Raw genomic sequence first — 19,239 nt, forward strand, 5'->3', positions numbered from 1 at the left:
TTAATTATATTTATCAATGTTATGCATTTAGACATTCAAAACTCCATTTTCACGCTTCATATTCTCCATATTCACATTTTGAAAACCTCACATTCACAGAGATTAAACTCTAGGTCACAAAATTATAATCTCACATTCACAAAGATTAAACTATTAACATTGTATATTATATACAATAGAAATCTACTCCAGAGAAACTCATTAAACTACTAAGAATCACAAAACATTGAATAAAACGTAAAATTTTTGAACTAAAATCCCAAAATATAAAAAATGTGAAGAAATACCTGTTGCTTAGTGTGAAGACTGCTGATAGTATGCAAAAATTTCCGGGAACGAGTGCTGTAGTGATCGTCGGCGATGCGAGTATGTCGGAAAACGGTGAAATGCTCTTTGCGGAGGAAGGGAATCGGCGTTGAAATTGGAAAACGGCGAAGCGCAGGGCAGTAACTTGCTTGAGAATACTTATTTGGCTTATATATTTACAAAAAAAAAAAAAAAATGATTGGCTGGGTGTAACGGTGCCACTAACAGCACCGTTACACCCCTCCATTAAACGGCGCCGTTTAAGGACCCGGGTGCACCTTGCAAGGTGCACCCGGGTCCACGGCATAACAATTGGCGGGTTATAGTTGCGTACTTCCTAGCCCATGGGCTTCGCTGGCCGGCAAACAAAGACCCGCAAAAATAATTTCGCACTGGGACAGGCTTAATGAGGCATACTGGCTCGCATTGACACCCCTAGTTACACCACTTGCCCATTTTTTTTTTGGGCTCAATATTAAATTACTGAGGGAATGTACTAGAACTGTTGCTATTTAATTTAATCACTCCCACTCGAATTGATGGCCCAACCACCATCTTTATTAGGCCCAAAGTATGGGCTTCAGCATGACTGATAATGAGTAAATGGGCTTAGTCAGTCAGGCCAGCCCATAAGTTTGATGAGAGTCTGAACACAGATTTGGCAGCCATATCCATCTGAGTACCAGGTTGAGGGTCCGTACGTCGTACTTCACAAAACGACAAAAACAAAAGTAGGTGGACGAACCAAAACAAGATTAGATTTTGGGTGCGGACCCCACACCCCACATGGCGCCGCTTTCATCAGCAGCCAGCAGGACACGAGAGGGCCTGCCTTCTTCGCACGATGGTTCAACCACTCCTATCAGACATGGGTCAAGAAAATAAATTATCATCTCATCCTGTCAAGTTAGTTAGACTATTGACTTAATAATTATAAAATTAGAAATTTTATTATTAAAACGAGTGATTTATTAACCTTCTTGATTTGAGTCAGTGTTATGAACAACCTACGTTGATTTATCTCCGTAATTTTTTGACAATTAGGATTTGATTTGCGTCGGTGCTATGAACAATTTAGGCTGGTTTGACACCTCTCTAGTCCTTTGCTGCATGGGCGGATCAGTATGGGGGCAACTGCCCCCTCTCACATCCCACCTCTGTATGTGTTGCAATAAAAGTCAAGAGATTAAATATCCCCATTTGATTAATTTTTTTTTCTTTTCAAAATATCTTATTTGTTTTAATCTTTCACCCTCACTAGATGACATTTTTTGCTCTGCCCCTACTTTGTTGGCTAGAGTTTGGTTTGAGTGCATGCTATAAGCAACTTAAATTGATTTATCTCTGTAATCCTTTGCAGGCGGGGTACACCCGTTAATGGCGGTGAGTTTCCTTGTATAGTTGTTGTATGTTGAAAAATAGAAAAGAAAAAAGAAAAGAAATGATCTTTGCGGTGAAATCAGAAGTCATATATGTAACTTAGATTTGTAAGAAACAAGACATTTGAAGCAAGAATTGTACACAACCAAATAATTGCTACCATGATTCAGAGGCCAATGGACGATATTGATGCGTCCCCATCACTTGACAAGGCCTTAGAACCCAAAACTCAGTAAACATCATGTATGTATGCATCCCAGAATTAAGATGAAGAACAACCCTGGAATCACGGGGGCCCCAATTCTTCACCCTCCGTATTGTGTATGGAGCCCTGGGTGAGCTGTAATCCTGGAACTGACACCCCTTCACTGGATCATTTTGCTCCATATCTTCAATGCAGTACAAGGAATGAGACAAACCAGAACTCATCTTTGGGCATTGTTAAACTAGTGTGCACAAAGCTTGAAGCAATTCTAGACCTGTAAAGATTGAATCTTTTCATCAATAATGGGTTGTTGATGGACATGTTCTAGTGATAGGATGAGCAGAAGTGGTAATGAGAACATGCAGCTTCAGTGATAAAATTTGGGTTGTGTTTTATAGCTCAAGTGGTCGATCACATTTGGGTTGTGTTTTATAGCTCAAGTGGTCGATCACATGACCTAAAGTTAGCATTCCAGTAACACAGTAACAGGGTGGAAGCATCAGGCTAGATGTGGGGGGGGGGGGTTGTGTGTTAGGGGTGAAGGTGGATGGAGATAACTACATGCAAGGACGGAGCTGTCATGAGGGCAGTGGGGGCAGCTGACAGTCTCAAAACGACGTTTGTTATATATATACACACGACGCACGCACAACGCACGACGCATGCACAATGCCTACAAAATACAGACACTATCAAACTTATTGTATTAAGACAACTAGTTTTCTTTGCATTATGATCTAAAAGAAAGTAGACCATAAAATACATTTACCCGTAGTTGATCATAAATCTTAGCTTGTATTGTAATTTTTAATGTATTTTGTATTTTATATTCGAACTTTGTATTTGAACATTTTTTAATTCATTTTACTTTCACTTCTTCACCCTCACCGAAAGGAAATTCTAAATCCGTCCCCCTGACTATATGCATGATGATTTATGATAATTGGGTTGATGGGTGTTTGACTGTTTGTCATTTATGATGTTAAGATGATTGTACAAGGGGAATTCAGCTAACAGAGTAACAGACAAACCATCATTCTTAAATGTTAATATACACAGATGATGACAGAAACATATGATGTGGAATAAGTTGTTATATATGTCAACCTCAAAAAAAAAAAAAAAAGAAAGAAAAAACTAGTTACCACAGCCCCCACAATGCCATTCCACACCAGCTGTCACTCTCTGATTCATTCACATTTCACAATTGGAAGGCTTGAAGACAAAACAGGTCTAAGATTTGAGCCCAGATTGTCCTTTGGTGTCTTCCTATCTAACCCCTACTTGGAGGAAGACTAAATACACTCACTCAGCTTCACTGTGAACCACCCCATTCATATTTTTCAACTAACTGCTCACTATTTGGCTTTTTTCCTTCTTGGTCAGATCACACAGTGCACTATGGAGTTTGGCATGTTTGATAATTCAGAGTGTAGCAGTGGGTGTGAGTCTGGGTGGACTGTGTATTTGGAGAATTCCATTATGGCTCCATACAGTTCTTATAACAATGGCAACAAATTTTTTCGAGGGAAAGCTCGAGTAAACGGGGAAGAAGAGGAGGAGGACTTATCTATGGTTTCTGATGCATCTTCTGGACCTCCACAAGTCGTGGCCGAAGAAGACTACGGCAATGACAGCCACGGGTGGTGTTTCCACGCCCCAACGGGGGCCGTTGGCTCTGCATTGCCCAAGAAAAGCAATGTGAAGAAACAGAGAAAGAAAGAAAAGAAAGAAAATAGGCTTCAGAACCTCAAGGAAAAGGCTTCAATGCTTGATGATACAGCTAGCTCTCCCATCTTCAACTGCACTAATGTAAGTTGCCATTTCTATTACCCTTTTTCCCTGCACTGCATGAACAAATTGACTTGTTACTCAATTTTATGGCTCAAAACATTTCTGCAGAACAATTTCACCATCAACAACCAGACCTCACTAGAGAGTGTAGTACCGGATTTTTCGCAGGGCTACTCCACAACTCAATTTCAGGTACTTTTTGTTTAGAATGGTTCGTTTTAACCACACGAATACTTGAATTCAGTCTCGTGGTACATTCGGGTACAGAAACGCTTATCTGAGGAAAAACATGTATTCATGCAGGGGCAATCTGCATATCAGGAATTCTTCCAGTCATCTCTACTTCCTGCAAATCAGTTCCAACAGAATCAGTTGAGTCATATCGTTTTTCGTCCCCATAGCTTGAAAAAACACACACACACACAGCTAAATGCCTATAAAAACTCATCATAATTATTCATTGACAGGTGGATTGAAGGGAGGAGGTGGGGATGAAAGGAAACAATCTTTTTGCTCTGCAGCATAGTCAAAGTTCAGAGAGGGAGGAAAAATTTGGCAAAGCAAAAGGAATTGGATCTGAGAAAAGAGATGTTGTTCCTCTTCATTTCCTTTCTTCCTTTTTTCTTTTCTTTATCTTTTAGCTGTCAATGCACCGGGAACACAACCCGAAAAGAAGACTAGGAATCTCTGTCATGTTTCCTAGAATTGAATTTCCTTGTCAACAAATAGTTGCAAAGCATCTGCTCCTAGGTTTTTCTCGAGCAATTTATATGAAATGCAGACCTGTTAAACCTCGATCCTTGTGGGCTTCCACGCTCGCTTAAAGCTCCAAAAATGTTTCAATTAATATCTGCAATCGAAATAATCCATACGACGATAATCTTTAAACACAACAAGCTCAACTCAACTCTTTCTTAACAGTATTGAGGAAAAGAAATAAAGAAGTTTTGTGCTCAATTAAAATCCTAAAAGTTGAATCTTTTGATCTTTTTACTTGACATGACATCAATGTTCAACAGAAGGAGAGAACCAAAATCAGCAAAATAATTCTCAATCTGGAACAGGAAAACCGTTGTTTTCTAGTGCTAACGAATTTGCGAGGCGAAACAGGACAAGAAGCAATAAATTGCAATGCAGGGAGGCTATCGATATGATCCAAACACCTGTTACCAAAATGAAATTATGGTTAGGTTGGATTGTGATGGAATTCACATTGAAAAGCTCACCACCCAGTGGGAGTAGAACAACAAAAAATCTTTGAAAATGTTTGGCTACAGTGTTGACAAGCCTCAATGTCTCTTAGTGTCCAGACAAGACCACATCATTAAAGTTCCAGCTCTTAGCTGCTCCAAACTCTAATATTTTGATATTGGTGGGGAAATATGTGACATGATAGCCATGAAAATGTCACAAGGTGATGGGCAGTCAGATCAGAAAAAAAAAAGCACATAAATGAGGGTGGAACATGACAAAAATTAATGCAGAATTATATCATATGAATCTTCATTGGCCTTTTCAAGTGCAGAGATCCTGCCTGAGATCATCCTCACCTTACCCACCTCTTCAACCATTTGTAAGTTTCTCAATATTCAAAAGATTTCATGACCTCAAGATTGTATGAATTCAAGCTGTCATGCACAATTATATATATTTCCTCCCAAGATCCTTAGCTTGACTGTTTCAAGTCAAACTCCATTACTAGGAAATCATGATTCAAATACGCCCGATTTAAGTTGGCTAGGCTGTCTACTTGGTAACAACAAGGTTACAAGTTCGACTCTCAGCCAGAACGGTCTATTGAGTATTGGCCTTCTTGATTTGAGAAGATCAGCTATGAGCAACTAGACTGGTTTACCTGGAGTTTACCCAATGTACACTCTGGGTAGTGGCTTCGGGTTTCACAAAAAAAAAAAAAAACGATTTAAAAGAACAGGTGGCAGTACTAAGAAAGAGTGGCATTGAAACCAAAGACAAAATAAACAAGCATACAAGAGAGATGATTAGGGGTTGGATCTACACAATCAATCATGGAAGAAAGGCAACAAGAAGGTATGGGGGAGAACACTTTTGCACCACCAACAACCATCAAAACAAAGCCACCAATCCCTATAACATGGCACAAAAGCTGTGTGTTAAGCCTGCTTCCTATCACACACAAATAAAAATAGATTAAAAACCCCTGTGAGCTAATGAATTTTCATCTAGGGTTGTTCCCAATTTTCATGACAACAGCATTAATCCCCCTCTACACTGTAAATGGCTCACAGTCCTCTTTATCTTTCTGCAATTTCCCCACTTTCCTGGGCCCACATGCATGTGGTATCCATCAGTGAGTGAAGAAGAAGCAGAGTGTACTTGCATACAATTCACCCTCAGATCCCACCACTAACAATCAAAGGGTGTTAAGAATTAAGATTGTTAGATGTAAACAACAAAAGGATTCATCTTTCCCCTTCCCTCCTAAGCATTTCAAGAATCCTATGGGTTTAGGGTAATTGTGAGGTGACAATGCACCACATCAAAAGTGATATCATATCATATCATACCATATCCGACATATATGCATGCTTCCCTGATTGAATCATCAACTTATTCAAAATGGTCCTCGTACCAGAAACATCTTCTCCGAAATAATTCGATCATGGGATCTGATTGAATACTTCCAGTGTGGGGATTTGCAATCCGGCCTGCTCACACACATAGCTGTCATATCATCACCATAAAGTTGCAGGCAGTTGGGGCTTGGGAGCATCGTGCTCAACATATAATATATAAATATAAATGTGCAATTCAACCACCAATAGCATAGATGGAGCATATGATTTAATTTGGTATTAGAGCCAATCAATGAGTTCGAATAGCTTTCAGTTAAGATGAAACACATGTTTAATTCACCGTAACACAACTCCACATATATATATATATATATATATATATATGTATATAATTTCAACTTCCTCTACTGCATAAAACAAGCGATCTAGGGTAAATTAGGATGAATAACTTTAAAAGACGACAAATTTCAAGAGGGAAATATTCACGGCATTTTCCCCAAGGCAAGACGACAAAGATGATGCATTTCAGGATCAAGATTCACTCTGATTGATCTGATCTACTGTGTTATTATAGCAGCGGGAGGAAAAGTACACTTCAAATTTCATCAAAATCTGATCTTTATAGAGAATTCACATAGTAATAATAGTATATTAATGAAATTGGGGACTGCAAATAAGAATTGGGAATTAATGCATGGATCGGCGCTCGTTGGGAGGAAAGAGGAGACAATTGGTGGCGCATTATTCTGGGCAAGGACCACATGGGCCGTGTGCTGTCCAGAGATTCTGGTCCATTTGGCCCATTTAGACATGGGTATGCAAATGAAAGCCCACTCATGGCCTAATTTACTTGTAATTATTTGATAGTACATAAAATAATTTATTTTCATACTCAAATAATGTATTTTTCATGAACACAAGATACATTTTTAATATACTAAAAGTATATTATTTGTATATTAAATATACATCATTTGATAGTATACAAAATAATATACTTTCAATACTCCACTAATGTACTTTACATATACAAATAATGCACTTTTTATTTGTGTTTTACACAGTTGCGTAGACATGGTCCATAGAATAATGACTCCTTTACTTGTAGCCCGTCCAAATTAAACACAAGAAAGAATATAGCAAAAAACACAAAAAAAAAAAAAAAAAAAAATTGCACGGCGAAGAAAACTCGTTGTCACTACCTACAAGTATGCACGAGGTAAACATCACTCATGTATAATAGTTACAATATACAGAAAAGGTAAACCCTACCAAGAGTAATAGTATGCAAACCACACCCAACAAAATTTTTTTTTTATATATATAGAAGCAATTAAATTGCGTACATACAAAGTGAAATGAAAAGAAGCACTACATACTCATGCATACAATTAAGACAAAACTAAAACAAAGCAAGCTTGAAAATGGAAACCCCCCAAAAGGCACAGTTAAAGCACAATTGAAATGCTCCAACATTGTTGCAGCATCCTATCCATCAAAATGAAAACCAAAGTTCATCCCTGACCTTTCACTTCTTATCTCCAAGCACAAACCTTACAAACCATCTTGGTCTTCCATATAAGAATGCAAGATACCCTACCACAAAACCAAATGGCATGCCACAGCAATATCCTACAACAACACTTCGCCACCCAAAATTTTCTGAATCCTCTCCACCTGATGGTGACGCTGGTACTGCTTGTGGTGGTGGTGGCCCGCTGCCTTGGCATTGTAACGTCAGTGGGAATCCACACAGTGCTGTATTTCCCAAATAGGAGTCGTTGTTGAAAGTGTTAAACTGCGGACCATGTGGTATAGGACCAACAAGATGATTGTAGGAAAGGTTTAGTACAGCTAGAAATGTCAATGATTTGGCAAGCTGTTCAGGAATTTTACCCACTAGCTGGTTTGATGACAGATCAAGTACCTCAAGAATAGATAAATTTCCTAATGATAATGGAATAGAGCCCGCCAATTGGTTATGGGATAAATTCAAAAACCTAATGTAGTGTAGACTACCTAAAGCTTTTGGAATCTCCCCATGAAAGTGATTATGTGATAAATCAATCAATGTGAAGATGCTAAAGTTCACCACTGGAAACTCCCTCCATTTCAACACAAGGTCTATATAATCGTAATAGGGAAACATTATTACATCCGTAGCAACACTTGCGTTCCGTATCTCTTCAAAATTCTCGAAGTAATACCTTGGCAAAGCACCTGAGAACTCATTGTGGGAGATATCAAATATATGTAGCTTTTGGAATGGACTTCTAGTCTTGGAAGTTCTTATTATGCCATAAAATTGATTAGATCTCAAGATAAGAACACCTAAATAAGGTAGAACATCTAACCAATGTGGGAAAGAATCAACCAATTTGTTGTTTCCAACATCTAGAACCGTAAGAAAGCTACAATTTACTAAGCCTCGAGGTAGTGACCCTTCCAAGTGATTGCCCTTCAGATTGATATAATGTAACCAGTGGTTTCCCTTTGCGAAATGTGTTGGAATAGTTCCCTCAAATTGATTTCTTGATAAATCCACAAACTCAAGATTGTTACTGATGTTCCATAAACACTGAGGTAATGGACCTCGCAAATTGTTCTGAGATAGATGTAGATATTCTAGGGAGTTCAAATTGCATAACCATGAGTCTAGTGTATGCATTGTGCTAGAACTCAGCGTTAGATTTCCCATTTCTGATGAAATTGTACAACAGAGATTGTTGTAAGCAAGCATCAAGACATTCAGATTTGTTAGATTCCCGAGTGTAGGAGGTATATGCCCAGAAAAATGGTTCTCATGTGAAAAAAGGTAATTCAAATTCGGTAGGTTTCCAATTTGTGGCAAAATGACACCTGAGAAGTTGTTATGATCTTGACTAAGGAAAAATAGACTTGTTAGATTTTCAATTGTAGAAAACATGAGTCCGGAAAAATGGTTAGTTCCTAGATCAAGGATCTCTAAATTATTCAAGTTTCCAATTTGGGGTGGAACAACACCTGAGAAGTTGTTATTATATAGTAAAAGCTCTTTTAAATTTGTCAAGAGAGTAATTTCAGGAGGTATAGACCCATAGAAATTGTTCATACTTAGGTCAAGACTTCTAAGATTTGAAAGCTTGGTTAAATTACTTGGAAACGGAGCTTGAAATTGATTAGCCCTACATCCGAAAGACTGAAGCTTGGTCAAATTGGAGAACATTGATTCTGGAAATTTTCCACCAAAAGAATTCTCAGATATATGGAGGTATTCAAGGTTTTGAAGGTGGCTAATTTGATTGGGAATAGTACCATTGAGATTGTTTTCATCAAGGTCCAAATGTCGGAGCCTTGTTAACATTGCAATCCCTAATGGTATACACCTTTCAAATAGATTAAAACTAAGGTCTAAGTATGTGAGTTTAGAGAGGTTAGCAATAGCTCCTGGAATTAATCCGGTAAAACGGTTGTTGGAAAGGTCAAAATGGGTGAGCTCTGGAAATGAAATGAAATTAAAGTACTTAAGTGTACCTGTGAGATTAAAATAACCTCTCAAGTTGAACTCAGAAACATATGTTGCTGCACTGTTACAAGTGATGCTTGTTGAGATTGGAAAGAGACCATGAACGAAGAACATCATCAGTATTGGATAAGGTTTCCTTCCATTGAAGGAGAGCTTTTCCCTTTGACCTTTCTAACGCTTGTATCTGTAATGAAAGGGAAAAGAGAAGGAAAAGAAGAAGAAAAGAGGGCAGCTGAGAAGTAGTGAGCATGATCATATTTCTGGCTAGCTTAGCTTAGCTTAGCTTGTGGAATGGTTTGAAGAGTGATAAAATACCAAGTATTAGGTAAGTGCATCTTTATAGTGTTTTGCTAGGTACGTAGCTTTCTGCATATGCTGAATTCCTTTAATTTTGATTTAAGAGATCGAAGTTAAAATGAAAATCTTAAAACCATTTCACTTCTACTTTAGACGCATAACTAAATCGAGTCAAATAATCAAATTTTGATTTTTTTTTCAATCCTATCAAATTTTAATTTTTGAGATTAAAATTTTCTTGGTTAATAGACTCAATAATTTTTTTCTTATGCTACTTACACGAAAAATGTAATAATAAATATTTTACAAAAAATATTATAATAAATCAAAACCCAAATATCAATATTTCTCTCTCTCTCTCATATTGTGGATTGAATGGATGAAATTAAATTGATGACTAAATACAAAAGAAGAAGTCAAGTAAGAAAATTGATTAAAATCTTGAATGAGTGGATCAAACTAAATTAAATTTACGAGCAAAATGAAAATAATCATCTTAAAAGTTATGTTAGGAAGTTGCTCAGAACCTTAATTAAATTGATGACTAAATACAAAAAAGACTTACAATTGTTGACTTACAAGTCAAGTAGGAAAGTTCCTTAAAATCTTGATTGAGTGGATCAAATTAAGGAACCGAAAAATACCAGAAAAGTCACGCTAGGAAGTTTCTTATGAAAATGATCCAATTTAATTCTGCAGAATTTTGTTTGAATTTGGTGTATTGAGTTTTGGTTTAGAACTGAAGGAGATCAGACAAAAAGTTGACTAAAACATGCATTCTTTTTAAATACGTCGTGACCGAATAATTGGACAAGGAATTGAATCCGACCTGGCATGGTGCGGCGTCTAACCTATTAAAGCAGTCAAACAACGGTCAGGAGTAGAGAACAAGTGGAATGATTACAAGAGCCCACGTATTAAGAGCACCGGCTCGTCAAAGATAGGACTTATGGACGTTAGAGTCACTTATTAGGAGGCCGTTGCTATCATTATTGTAACCATTACAAATTTATAATATATATAAAGGCGGACCTCGTGTAGCAAGAAGGCGACACGCCTGTTGATTATATACAAACTATAGCAATACAATTATTTATGTTTACTAATACATAAAATATATCCGGTAAATATTATTATTGTCATTGGTGCTTTTATTGAGAGAGCCTAAAATCAACTCAAGCAGGCTAGCTACAACATACATCTTTCAATATCGTCAACAAGCTTGGAAAAATAATGGTGTTTGTTCTTTTTCGTAGTTATTTCGATTCTCAAATATAAGTAATAATTTGTTGGAAAAGAAAAGCGACTTTAAATACCTATTTTGTTATTATTTTTTAAAAATAAAAAACCGTATTTAATAGAGAGTGCAGTGGGAGGAGGAACCACTTTCAAAATAATTGATTGGACTAATGTGAATACACGAATAATTCAGTGAATAAACACTACATGCATATAATTAAGGGGAAAATGTCATTTTCCCATTAAAAAACACAAAAAAAAAAGAGAAAGAAATTTGGAGCAACGAGAGAAACTCGCAGCTACTAACCAAAAATATGAATTAGGTAAATTCTACTCCTCTATAATAATTCGTAAATTACATAAAAGAAGTAAATGTTATTCATGTATAATAATTTGTAAACTGTACCCGAAGAGAAATTTTGTTGATATTTATAGAAGCAATTAAAAGAAAGCAAGTAGCACCCACACAAAAGTACAAAACCAACAAAAGCTTGAATTGAAAGTGAAAACCAAGGCACACCAGCAGCATATGGAATTCTCGAATATTGCGTAATTGCATCATTTCCAATATGTGTGTATTTATACTATTAGGACTCTACATAATAGAGTCATACTATAAGTCTTAGTCCTAGTTTACTTATGATTCTCAGTCCTAATTTACTTATGATTCTCTTGTATATATACTCTTGTATTCCTACAGTTATATTTCGTGAACTCTAATACAAACATAATTGTTCTCATCTGGTATCAGTCGCTAGGGTTTCGTTCTTGTTCCCATGGCTACGAATGACGGCTCTGCCTCTGAGCGGACCGTTTCAGATGTTGCTGTGAGTTCTGCGGCGCCGGCTCCCGCGTCGTCGCTCTCTTCTACTCATCACTACATTAGCATCAAACTCAACCACCGCAATTTTTTGTTTTGGCGTACTCAGGTTCTCCCGTTTCTACGTGGCCACGATCTCATTGATCTTGTTGATGGATCGTGTCCTTGCCCGGAGGAGTTCCTCCCTGCCGTGTCTGCTGCTACCTCGTCCGCTGCTGCTGCCCGCGTTCGGAATCCGGCGTTTGTTGCGTGGTCTCGCCGTGATCAAGGGTTGCTGTCTCTCCTGGTTTCTTCGCTGTCCGAGGAGGTGCTCTCCATCGCCGTCGGCTGTCGGACATCGAAGGAGTTGTGGGATGCCATTGAGCAGTCCCTCGCTTCCGCCTCTCAATCCCGCCAACTTCACTTGCTTAGCCAACTCCATGGTCTCCGGCAAGGAGATTCGTCGACGGCAGAGTATCTCGGGCGAGCTCGGCTTATTGTTGAAGATTTAGCTCTCGCCGGCCGGAAGGTAACGCTGGAAGAACAGAACCTGTACGTGTTCCGCGGCCTTCGACCGGAGTTCAAGGGTGTCACCTCTTCGCTGGCGGTTCGAGGACATCCGGTGACGCTCCTTGAGCTTGCTGACTTGCTGGGCGCGCAAGACTTCATCGCCGGTGATGATTACGCATTGCCTGGAGGTGCTGCACCGGCGGCTTTCGCTGCTCAGGGAGGTCGCCAGTCGCGTGGTCGTGGATGAGGCCGTTCGGCTGGCGGAGCACCGTTCGGTCGTGCTGGTTCTAGTTCTGCTCGCGGTCGCGGAGGTTCTGCATGGCGCGGCGGCGACGGTTCTGGTCGGCAGTCACGTGGCGGTGGGAGAGGCCGTGGCAGAGGCTCTTCCATCCAGTGTCAAATTTGCGGTTCATTTGGTCACTCGGCTTTGTCTTGTTACAAGTTGCCTTATGTTGTTTCTCCGCAAGCGAATTTTATTCATCAGGGTGATTCGGCGAATAACGTGACTGCTCATACCTGGTTGCCTGACACTGGTGCAACACATCATGCCACACATGATATAGCTGCCCTCTCTACTTCTGAAGAATATGGTGGTAACGACACTTTACGTGTTGGTGACGGTACGCCTTTACTTATTAGTAACGTGGGTCATGCTTCTATTTCTACGCCTTCTAGGTCTCTTAAGTTGTCTCATATTTTACATGTTCCCCGTCTTTCTGCCTCTTTATTATCCGTTCAGCGCTTTGCGTCGGATAATCAGGTGTTTTTTGAGTTTCACCCTTCCTTCTTTGTTGTGAAGGATATTCGGACCAAGGAAATTCTTTTGCGGGGCAATAGTTCCGGTGGGCTCTATACCTTGCCGGTTCCTTCTGGTTCACCTTCCGCGTTTATTTCTGCTCGTGCTTCGGCGTCTACGTGGCATGATTGTTTGGGTCATCCGCATCAGCGTGTTTTACATCGAGTCTTAGAGTCTTGTTCTGTTAGTGAGTCGAATAAAACTTCTCATACTGTGTGTTCTGCGTGTCAAATGGGTAAATCTGCACGTTTCCCATTGCCACGTGTTGTCTCTATTAGTTCGAATGTGCTAGATTTAGTTTATACGGACATTTGGGGCCCTGCTCCTGTACTCTCTTCTGAGGGTTATCGTTATTTTGTTTTATTTGTGGATGACTTTTCTCGTTATACTTGGTATTTTCCTATGAAATTAAAGTCAGATATATATTCTGTTTTTGAGCGTTTTCGATGTTTAGTTGAACGTGCCTTCAATCGTAAAATCAAAGCTCTTCAATCTGATTTAGGGGCTGAGTATAAAAAGTTACATTCTGTTTTTGTTCAGCTTGGTATTAGTCACAGGCAATCTTGTGCGTACACACACGAACAGAATGGTCGTGTGGAACGGAAGCACAGGCATGTGGTTGAAACCGGGCTAGCACTTATGGCTCGTGCCTCTGTGCCGTCTCGGTTCTGGCATTTTGCTTTTGAGGCTGCTGTTTTCCTTATTAACAAAATGCCCTCGCATACTCTCCATAACTCTAGTCCTCATGTCTTAGTGCACAGATCTCAGCCATCATATTCCTTTCTTCGTGTCTTTGGTTGTCTGTGCTATCCGCACTTACGGCCATATAATCGTCATAAACTGTCTTACAAGTCTTCTCCATGTGTCTTTCTGGGCTATCCTGATTCGTTTCGGGGTTATAGGTGCATGGACCTGCGTACTAATAAAGTTTTTGTGTGCCGTCATGTGCGGTTTGATGAAGCTGTGTTTCCTTTTGGTGCTAAGTCTGTTTTGCAGGCTCCATCAGAATCTATTGCACGACCTTGGGCTGAATCTGTTTTTCATCCTGTGGCTGATCCATCTGTGGTAGCTCCCTCGCCTCCTGCTGATGTGGCTCAGAAGAGGCCTCGTGGTCGGCCACGTGGTCGTACTGTGCGTCCCACGGAGAGGTCTCACTCCATGGCCACTAGGAGTCGGTCTGTGGCTCCGGTTGCGGGTTTGACTGTGCAAGTTTCCTCTGTTGATCCTACTTGTTATACTCAGGCAGTCAAACACTCTGAATGGAGGGAGGCAATGGATCAGGAGTTCAATGCCTTGTTGCAGAATCAGACATGGTGCTTGGTTCCTCCCACTGCGTCTATGAATATTATTGGCTGCAAGTGGGTGTTTCGCACGAAAAGGAAGGCTGATGGATCTGTTGAGCGCTACAAGGCCAGGCTCGTGGCTAAAGGGTTTAATCAGGTCCCGGGTCAAGATTTCTTTGACACTTTCAGCCCGGTGGTTAAACCTACTACAGTCAGGTTGTTGCTCTCTCTTGCTCTTTCTTCTGGTTGGCTAGTCAGGCAATTGGATGTGCATAATGCATTCCTTAATGGTAATCTTACAGAAACTGTATACATGCGTCAGCCTCCGGGGTATGTTGATTCTCAGCACCCTGATCATGTTTGCTTGTTGAAACGCTCCCTGTATGGTTTGAAGCAGGCTCCCCGGGCTTGGTTCACTCGTTTGCACACTTTTCTATTATCTGCTGGTTTTAATGCCTCTAAAACTGATGTTTCGTTATTTTATTATTCTCATGGATCGGCTACTGTTTACCTGCTTGTTTATGTGGATGATATTCTTGTTATGAGCAATGAGCATGGTGCATTGGAGGCTTTGCTCTCCAAGCTCTCTAGTACTTTCAAGATTAGAGATCTTGGTGAGCCTGGGTTTTTCCTTGGGATTGAAACAGTCAAGTGTGCAGATGGAGTGTTTCTTTCTCAGCGTAGGTATATGACTGACATACTTAAACGAGCTGGTATGACAGACTGCAAACCTGTGTCTACACCTACTACGACTTCAAAGACAATATCTACCTGTACAGATCCATATGATGATCCCACGCAATACCGGAGCATTGCAGGTGCACTACAGTACCTAACTATCACGAGACCAGATTTATCCTTTGCAGTTAATCTGCTTTGTCAGCACATGCATGCTCCAACCACTGCACACTGGGAACAACTGAAACGTGTGTTAAGGTATGTTAAAGGTACTATGTCTTTGGGTCTGCGATTGAGAAAGTCAAGTTCAGGTGAGCTTCATGCATTCTCGGATTCTGACTGGGCTGGTTGTCCTACGGATAGAAAGTCTACTAGTGGGCATGCTGTGTTTCTTGGAACCAATCTAGTGTCCTGGGTATGCAAGAAACAAAGGACTGTTGCTCGATCTTCTACTGAAGCAGAGTACAAGGCTCTTGCAGATGTATGTGCTGAAGTTCTGTGGATCCTCTCTTTGCTGCGAGAAATAGGAATTTCACCTCTTCCAGTGCCCAAACTTTGGTGTGACAATCTTGGAGCTACTTATATGTGTGCTAATCCTATTTTTCATGCTCGCACAAAGCATGTCGAAATTGATTATCACTTTGTGAGAGATAGAGTGGCTGCAGGAGACATTCAGGTGCACTTTATTTCTACTAAGGATCAGCTAGCTGATATTTTCACCAAGTCACTCGCAGGTCCCCGGTTCTGCTTCTTACGTGACAAGCTACAGGTTACTTCCGTACCATCCGCTTGAGGGGGAGTATTAGGACTCTACATAATAGAGTCATACTATAAGTCTTAGTCCTAGTTTACTTATGATTCTCAGTCCTAATTTACTTATGATTCTCTTGTATATATACTCTTGTATTCCTACAGTTATATTTCGTGAACTCTAATACAAACATAATTGTTCTCATCTATACATCACACCAAAACACAAAAGAAATTTTATTGATTAAGACATTAGGTGAAATTAAAATAAGCACTCGTACAAGTTTCAAAATGAAAAACTCAAAGCACTCTGCACCGCTAGCATTAAGCACAAATCAAATAAATTAAAAACCAAAGCTAATCTCTGATCTGCCCCTTTCACTACTTCTTAGTCCTAAGTGTCCTAACCGGTACCACTAACCTTACAAACCATCTTGGTCTTCCATACAAAAATGCAACATATCCCACAAAAATACCAAATGGCATGCAACTGAAGTATCCTATAACAACACTTCGCCACCCAAATCCGCCCCCAAATTTTTTTGAATCCTCCTCGCCATCTGGTGCTGGTGTTCGGGGCGGTGACCCATTACTGCCGCCTTGGCATTGTATCGTCAATGGGAACCCACATAGAGCCGTGTTCCCCATATATGAATCGTTGCTAAATGTGTTAAACTGCTGGCCATGTGGAATTGGACCAACAAGATGGTTATAGGAGAGGTCTAGTACAGCCAGAAACATCAACGAGTTTGCAAGTTGTTGGGAAATTTTACCCACTAGTTGGTTTGATGACAGATCAAGTACTTCAAGAATAGATAAATTTCCTAACGATGATGGAATATACCCCGTGAGCTCATTATGGGATAAATTCAAGAACCTGATGCTATGCAACTTTCCTATAGATTCTGGAATCTCCCCATGGAAGTGGTTACTTGATAAATCAATCAATGTGAAGATGGTAAAGTTCCACACTGGTAGCTCATTCCTTTTCAACATGAGGTTTATATAATCATCATGGGAGAGCATTACAAAACCTCCAGTGGCACTTGCATTCTGCATCTCTGCAAAATTCTCCAAATAATACATTGGCAAAGGACCTGTGAACTCATTGTGGGAGATATCAAATATATGCAACTTCTGGAATGGACTTATAGTCCGGGAATTGCCCACCGTGCCATAAAATTGATTAGATCTCAAGATAAGAACGCCCAAACGAGACAAACCATCTAACCAGTGTGGGAAAGAATCAACCAAGTTGTTGTTTCCCAGTGCTAAAACCATTAGTTTGCTACAACTTGCTAAGCCTCGAGGCAATGGACCTCCCAAGTGATTGCGCATCAGATTGATATACCTTAACGGGTTTCCATCCGTGAATTCTCCCGGAATAGTTCCCTCGAATTGATTTGTGGATAAATCCACAAACCAAAGATGATTGCTGACATTCCACAAACACTGAGGTAGTGGACCTCGCAAATTGTTCTTAGACAGATCAAGAATTAGTAGAGAATCCAGATTGCACAACCATGAACTAATAAGTGTTAGGTTTCCAGTTTCAGAAGAAGCTATGGGCCCAGAAAAATGGTTGCTTGATAGATCAATCCCCTTCAAATTCTTCAAGTTTCCAATTTGTGGTGGAATTGTACCTGAGAAGTTGTTCATAGCTAGAGAAAGCATACTTAGATTTGTCATATTCCAAAGTGAAGAAGGTATAGGCCCAGAAAAAAAGTTGCTTTTTAGACCAATCGATACCAAATTCTTCAACTTCCCAATCTGGAGTGGAATGACACCTGAGAAGTTGTTCCACCCTAGATAAAGCTCATTCAGATTTCTCAGCCCACTAATTTCATGAGGTATAGACCCATAGAAATTGTTATAAGATAGGTCAAGAATTCTAAGATTTGAAAGCTTGGTTAAATTTGTTGGAAACCGGCCTTGAATTTGATTTCCAAAACAAATGAAATACTGAAGGTTGGTGAGATTGGAGTACATTGATTCAGGGAACTGGCCACTGAAAGAGTTCCAAGATATATTGAAGTATTCAAGGTTGTGGAGGTGGCTAATTTGGTCCGGAATAGTACTATTGAGATTGTTTACACCAAGGTTCAAATACCGGAGCTTTGTTAACATTGTAATCCCTAATGGCATAGAAGTTTGAAATCCGTTATAACTAAGGTCTAAGACGGTGAGTTTAGAGAGATTAGCAATAGCTGATGGAATTGACCCGAAAAAACTGTTGTTAGAAAGAACAAAATGGGTGAGCTTTGGAAAGGAAATGAAATCAAAGTGATCAAGCGTACCTGTGAGACGATTAGAATAATCTCTCACGTTTATCTCGGAAACATATGTAGTTGCAGTAGTAGCATTACAAGTGATGCCTGTCCAGTTGTTACATAAGTTTTTGAGGTTGGAATGGGACCATGAATCGAGAACACCATCAGTATTGAACAAGGTTTTCTTCCACTGAAGGAGGGCTCTTCCCTCTACACTTTCTAACGCTTCTTGCATCTCTAGTAGTAATGAAAGGGAAAGAAGAAGAATAATAAGAAGAAAAGAAGGCACTCGAGAAGAAGAAGAAGTGACCATCATCATTTTTCTATCTAATTGAGCTTGCTAGCTAGCTTAGCTTCAATTCATGTATGAGCTGCTTATTAGCTTTAAAAGAAGTGATCGAAAATCAAGTCAAAGTGCTAAAACCACTGTCTTCTCCTTGGATGGCTCCTTCCTAGCTTCTTCAGATATATTATTTTCCTTCTTTTTTACTTAAAAAAAATAAAGTTGCATGCCAATTCAAAGTTGATCAATTCCTTCTTCTCCGCTTAGAAATCAAGTTGCCAAGTTGCCAAAGGTGTGAATTGAATTAATATAATGGCGCTGGTTTTTATTTTATTTTATTTTATTTTGGAAGGAGGTATTAACTATGATGTATGCCATGCACGCGAAAGGAAATTAATATATTAAAAGTAGGGTCAAATATGCTCTTGATTATCTATATAGTGTGATGAAACTATTGTTCAACTTTCAATTTGGTACTACAATTAAATTGTAATTATAAAACAAGTACAATATTTAAATATATATCATCTCTATCTAGAAACTTCCTGGTTAAAAAAATCTTTAGGCGCTCGGGGGCTTCTATATATGC

The 19,239-nt window shown here is 39.5% G+C and overlaps 3 protein-coding genes and 1 long non-coding RNA gene across 4 annotated transcripts; 1 reads left to right on the top strand and 3 right to left on the bottom strand.

Moving 5' to 3' along the window:
* Window positions 1–3,233: 3,233 nt before the first annotated feature.
* On the top strand, window positions 3,234–4,482 carry LOC116030910. Its single transcript, XM_031273280.1, has 4 exons — window positions 3,234–3,703; window positions 3,794–3,877; window positions 3,989–4,056; window positions 4,153–4,482. Exons 1-4 carry the CDS (start codon window positions 3,293–3,295, stop codon window positions 4,178–4,180), a joined length of 591 nt encoding a protein of 196 aa, XP_031129140.1. The 5' UTR covers window positions 3,234–3,292; the 3' UTR covers window positions 4,181–4,482.
* Window positions 3,484–4,042, bottom strand: LOC116030911. Its single transcript, XR_004100463.1, has 3 exons — window positions 3,820–4,042; window positions 3,641–3,738; window positions 3,484–3,569 (listed from the first exon to the last, which is right to left on the bottom strand). It is a non-coding gene; the product is annotated as an uncharacterized LOC116030911 (long non-coding RNA).
* Window positions 4,483–7,768: 3,286 nt separating the features above from the next.
* Window positions 7,769–8,938, bottom strand: LOC116029033 (receptor-like protein 9DC3). Its single transcript, XM_031270913.1, has one exon. The coding sequence runs from the start codon at window positions 8,936–8,938 to the stop codon at window positions 7,769–7,771; it is 1,170 nt and encodes a 389-aa protein (XP_031126773.1).
* Window positions 8,939–16,478: 7,540 nt separating this feature from the next.
* LOC116029034 (receptor-like protein 9DC3) lies at window positions 16,479–18,602 on the bottom strand. Its single transcript, XM_031270914.1, has one exon. The coding sequence runs from the start codon at window positions 18,600–18,602 to the stop codon at window positions 16,479–16,481; it is 2,124 nt and encodes a 707-aa protein (XP_031126774.1).
* Between the last annotated feature and the right edge of the window lie 637 nt (window positions 18,603–19,239).

This window comes from Ipomoea triloba, chromosome 9 (assembly GCF_003576645.1).
Source record: "Ipomoea triloba cultivar NCNSP0323 chromosome 9, ASM357664v1".
Classification (NCBI taxonomy): Eukaryota; Viridiplantae; Streptophyta; class Magnoliopsida; order Solanales; family Convolvulaceae; genus Ipomoea; species Ipomoea triloba.

Bases quoted from the DNA above. Each gene is read 5' to 3' on its own strand.
- LOC116030910 (XM_031273280.1), top strand. From the start codon at position 3,293: ATGGAGTTTGGCATGTTTGATAATTCAGAGTGTAGCAGTGGGTGTGAG. The intron at 3,704-3,793 runs GTAAGTTGCCAT...ACATTTCTGCAG, and splicing joins CCATCTTCAACTGCACTAAT to AACAATTTCACCATCAACAA. The intron at 4,057-4,152 runs GTTGAGTCATAT...ATTCATTGACAG, and splicing joins AATCAGTTCCAACAGAATCA to GTGGATTGAAGGGAGGAGGT.
- LOC116029033 (XM_031270913.1), bottom strand. From the start codon at position 8,938: ATGGGAAATCTAACGCTGAGTTCTAGCACAATGCATACACTAGACTCA.
- LOC116029034 (XM_031270914.1), bottom strand. From the start codon at position 18,602: ATGCAAGAAGCGTTAGAAAGTGTAGAGGGAAGAGCCCTCCTTCAGTGG.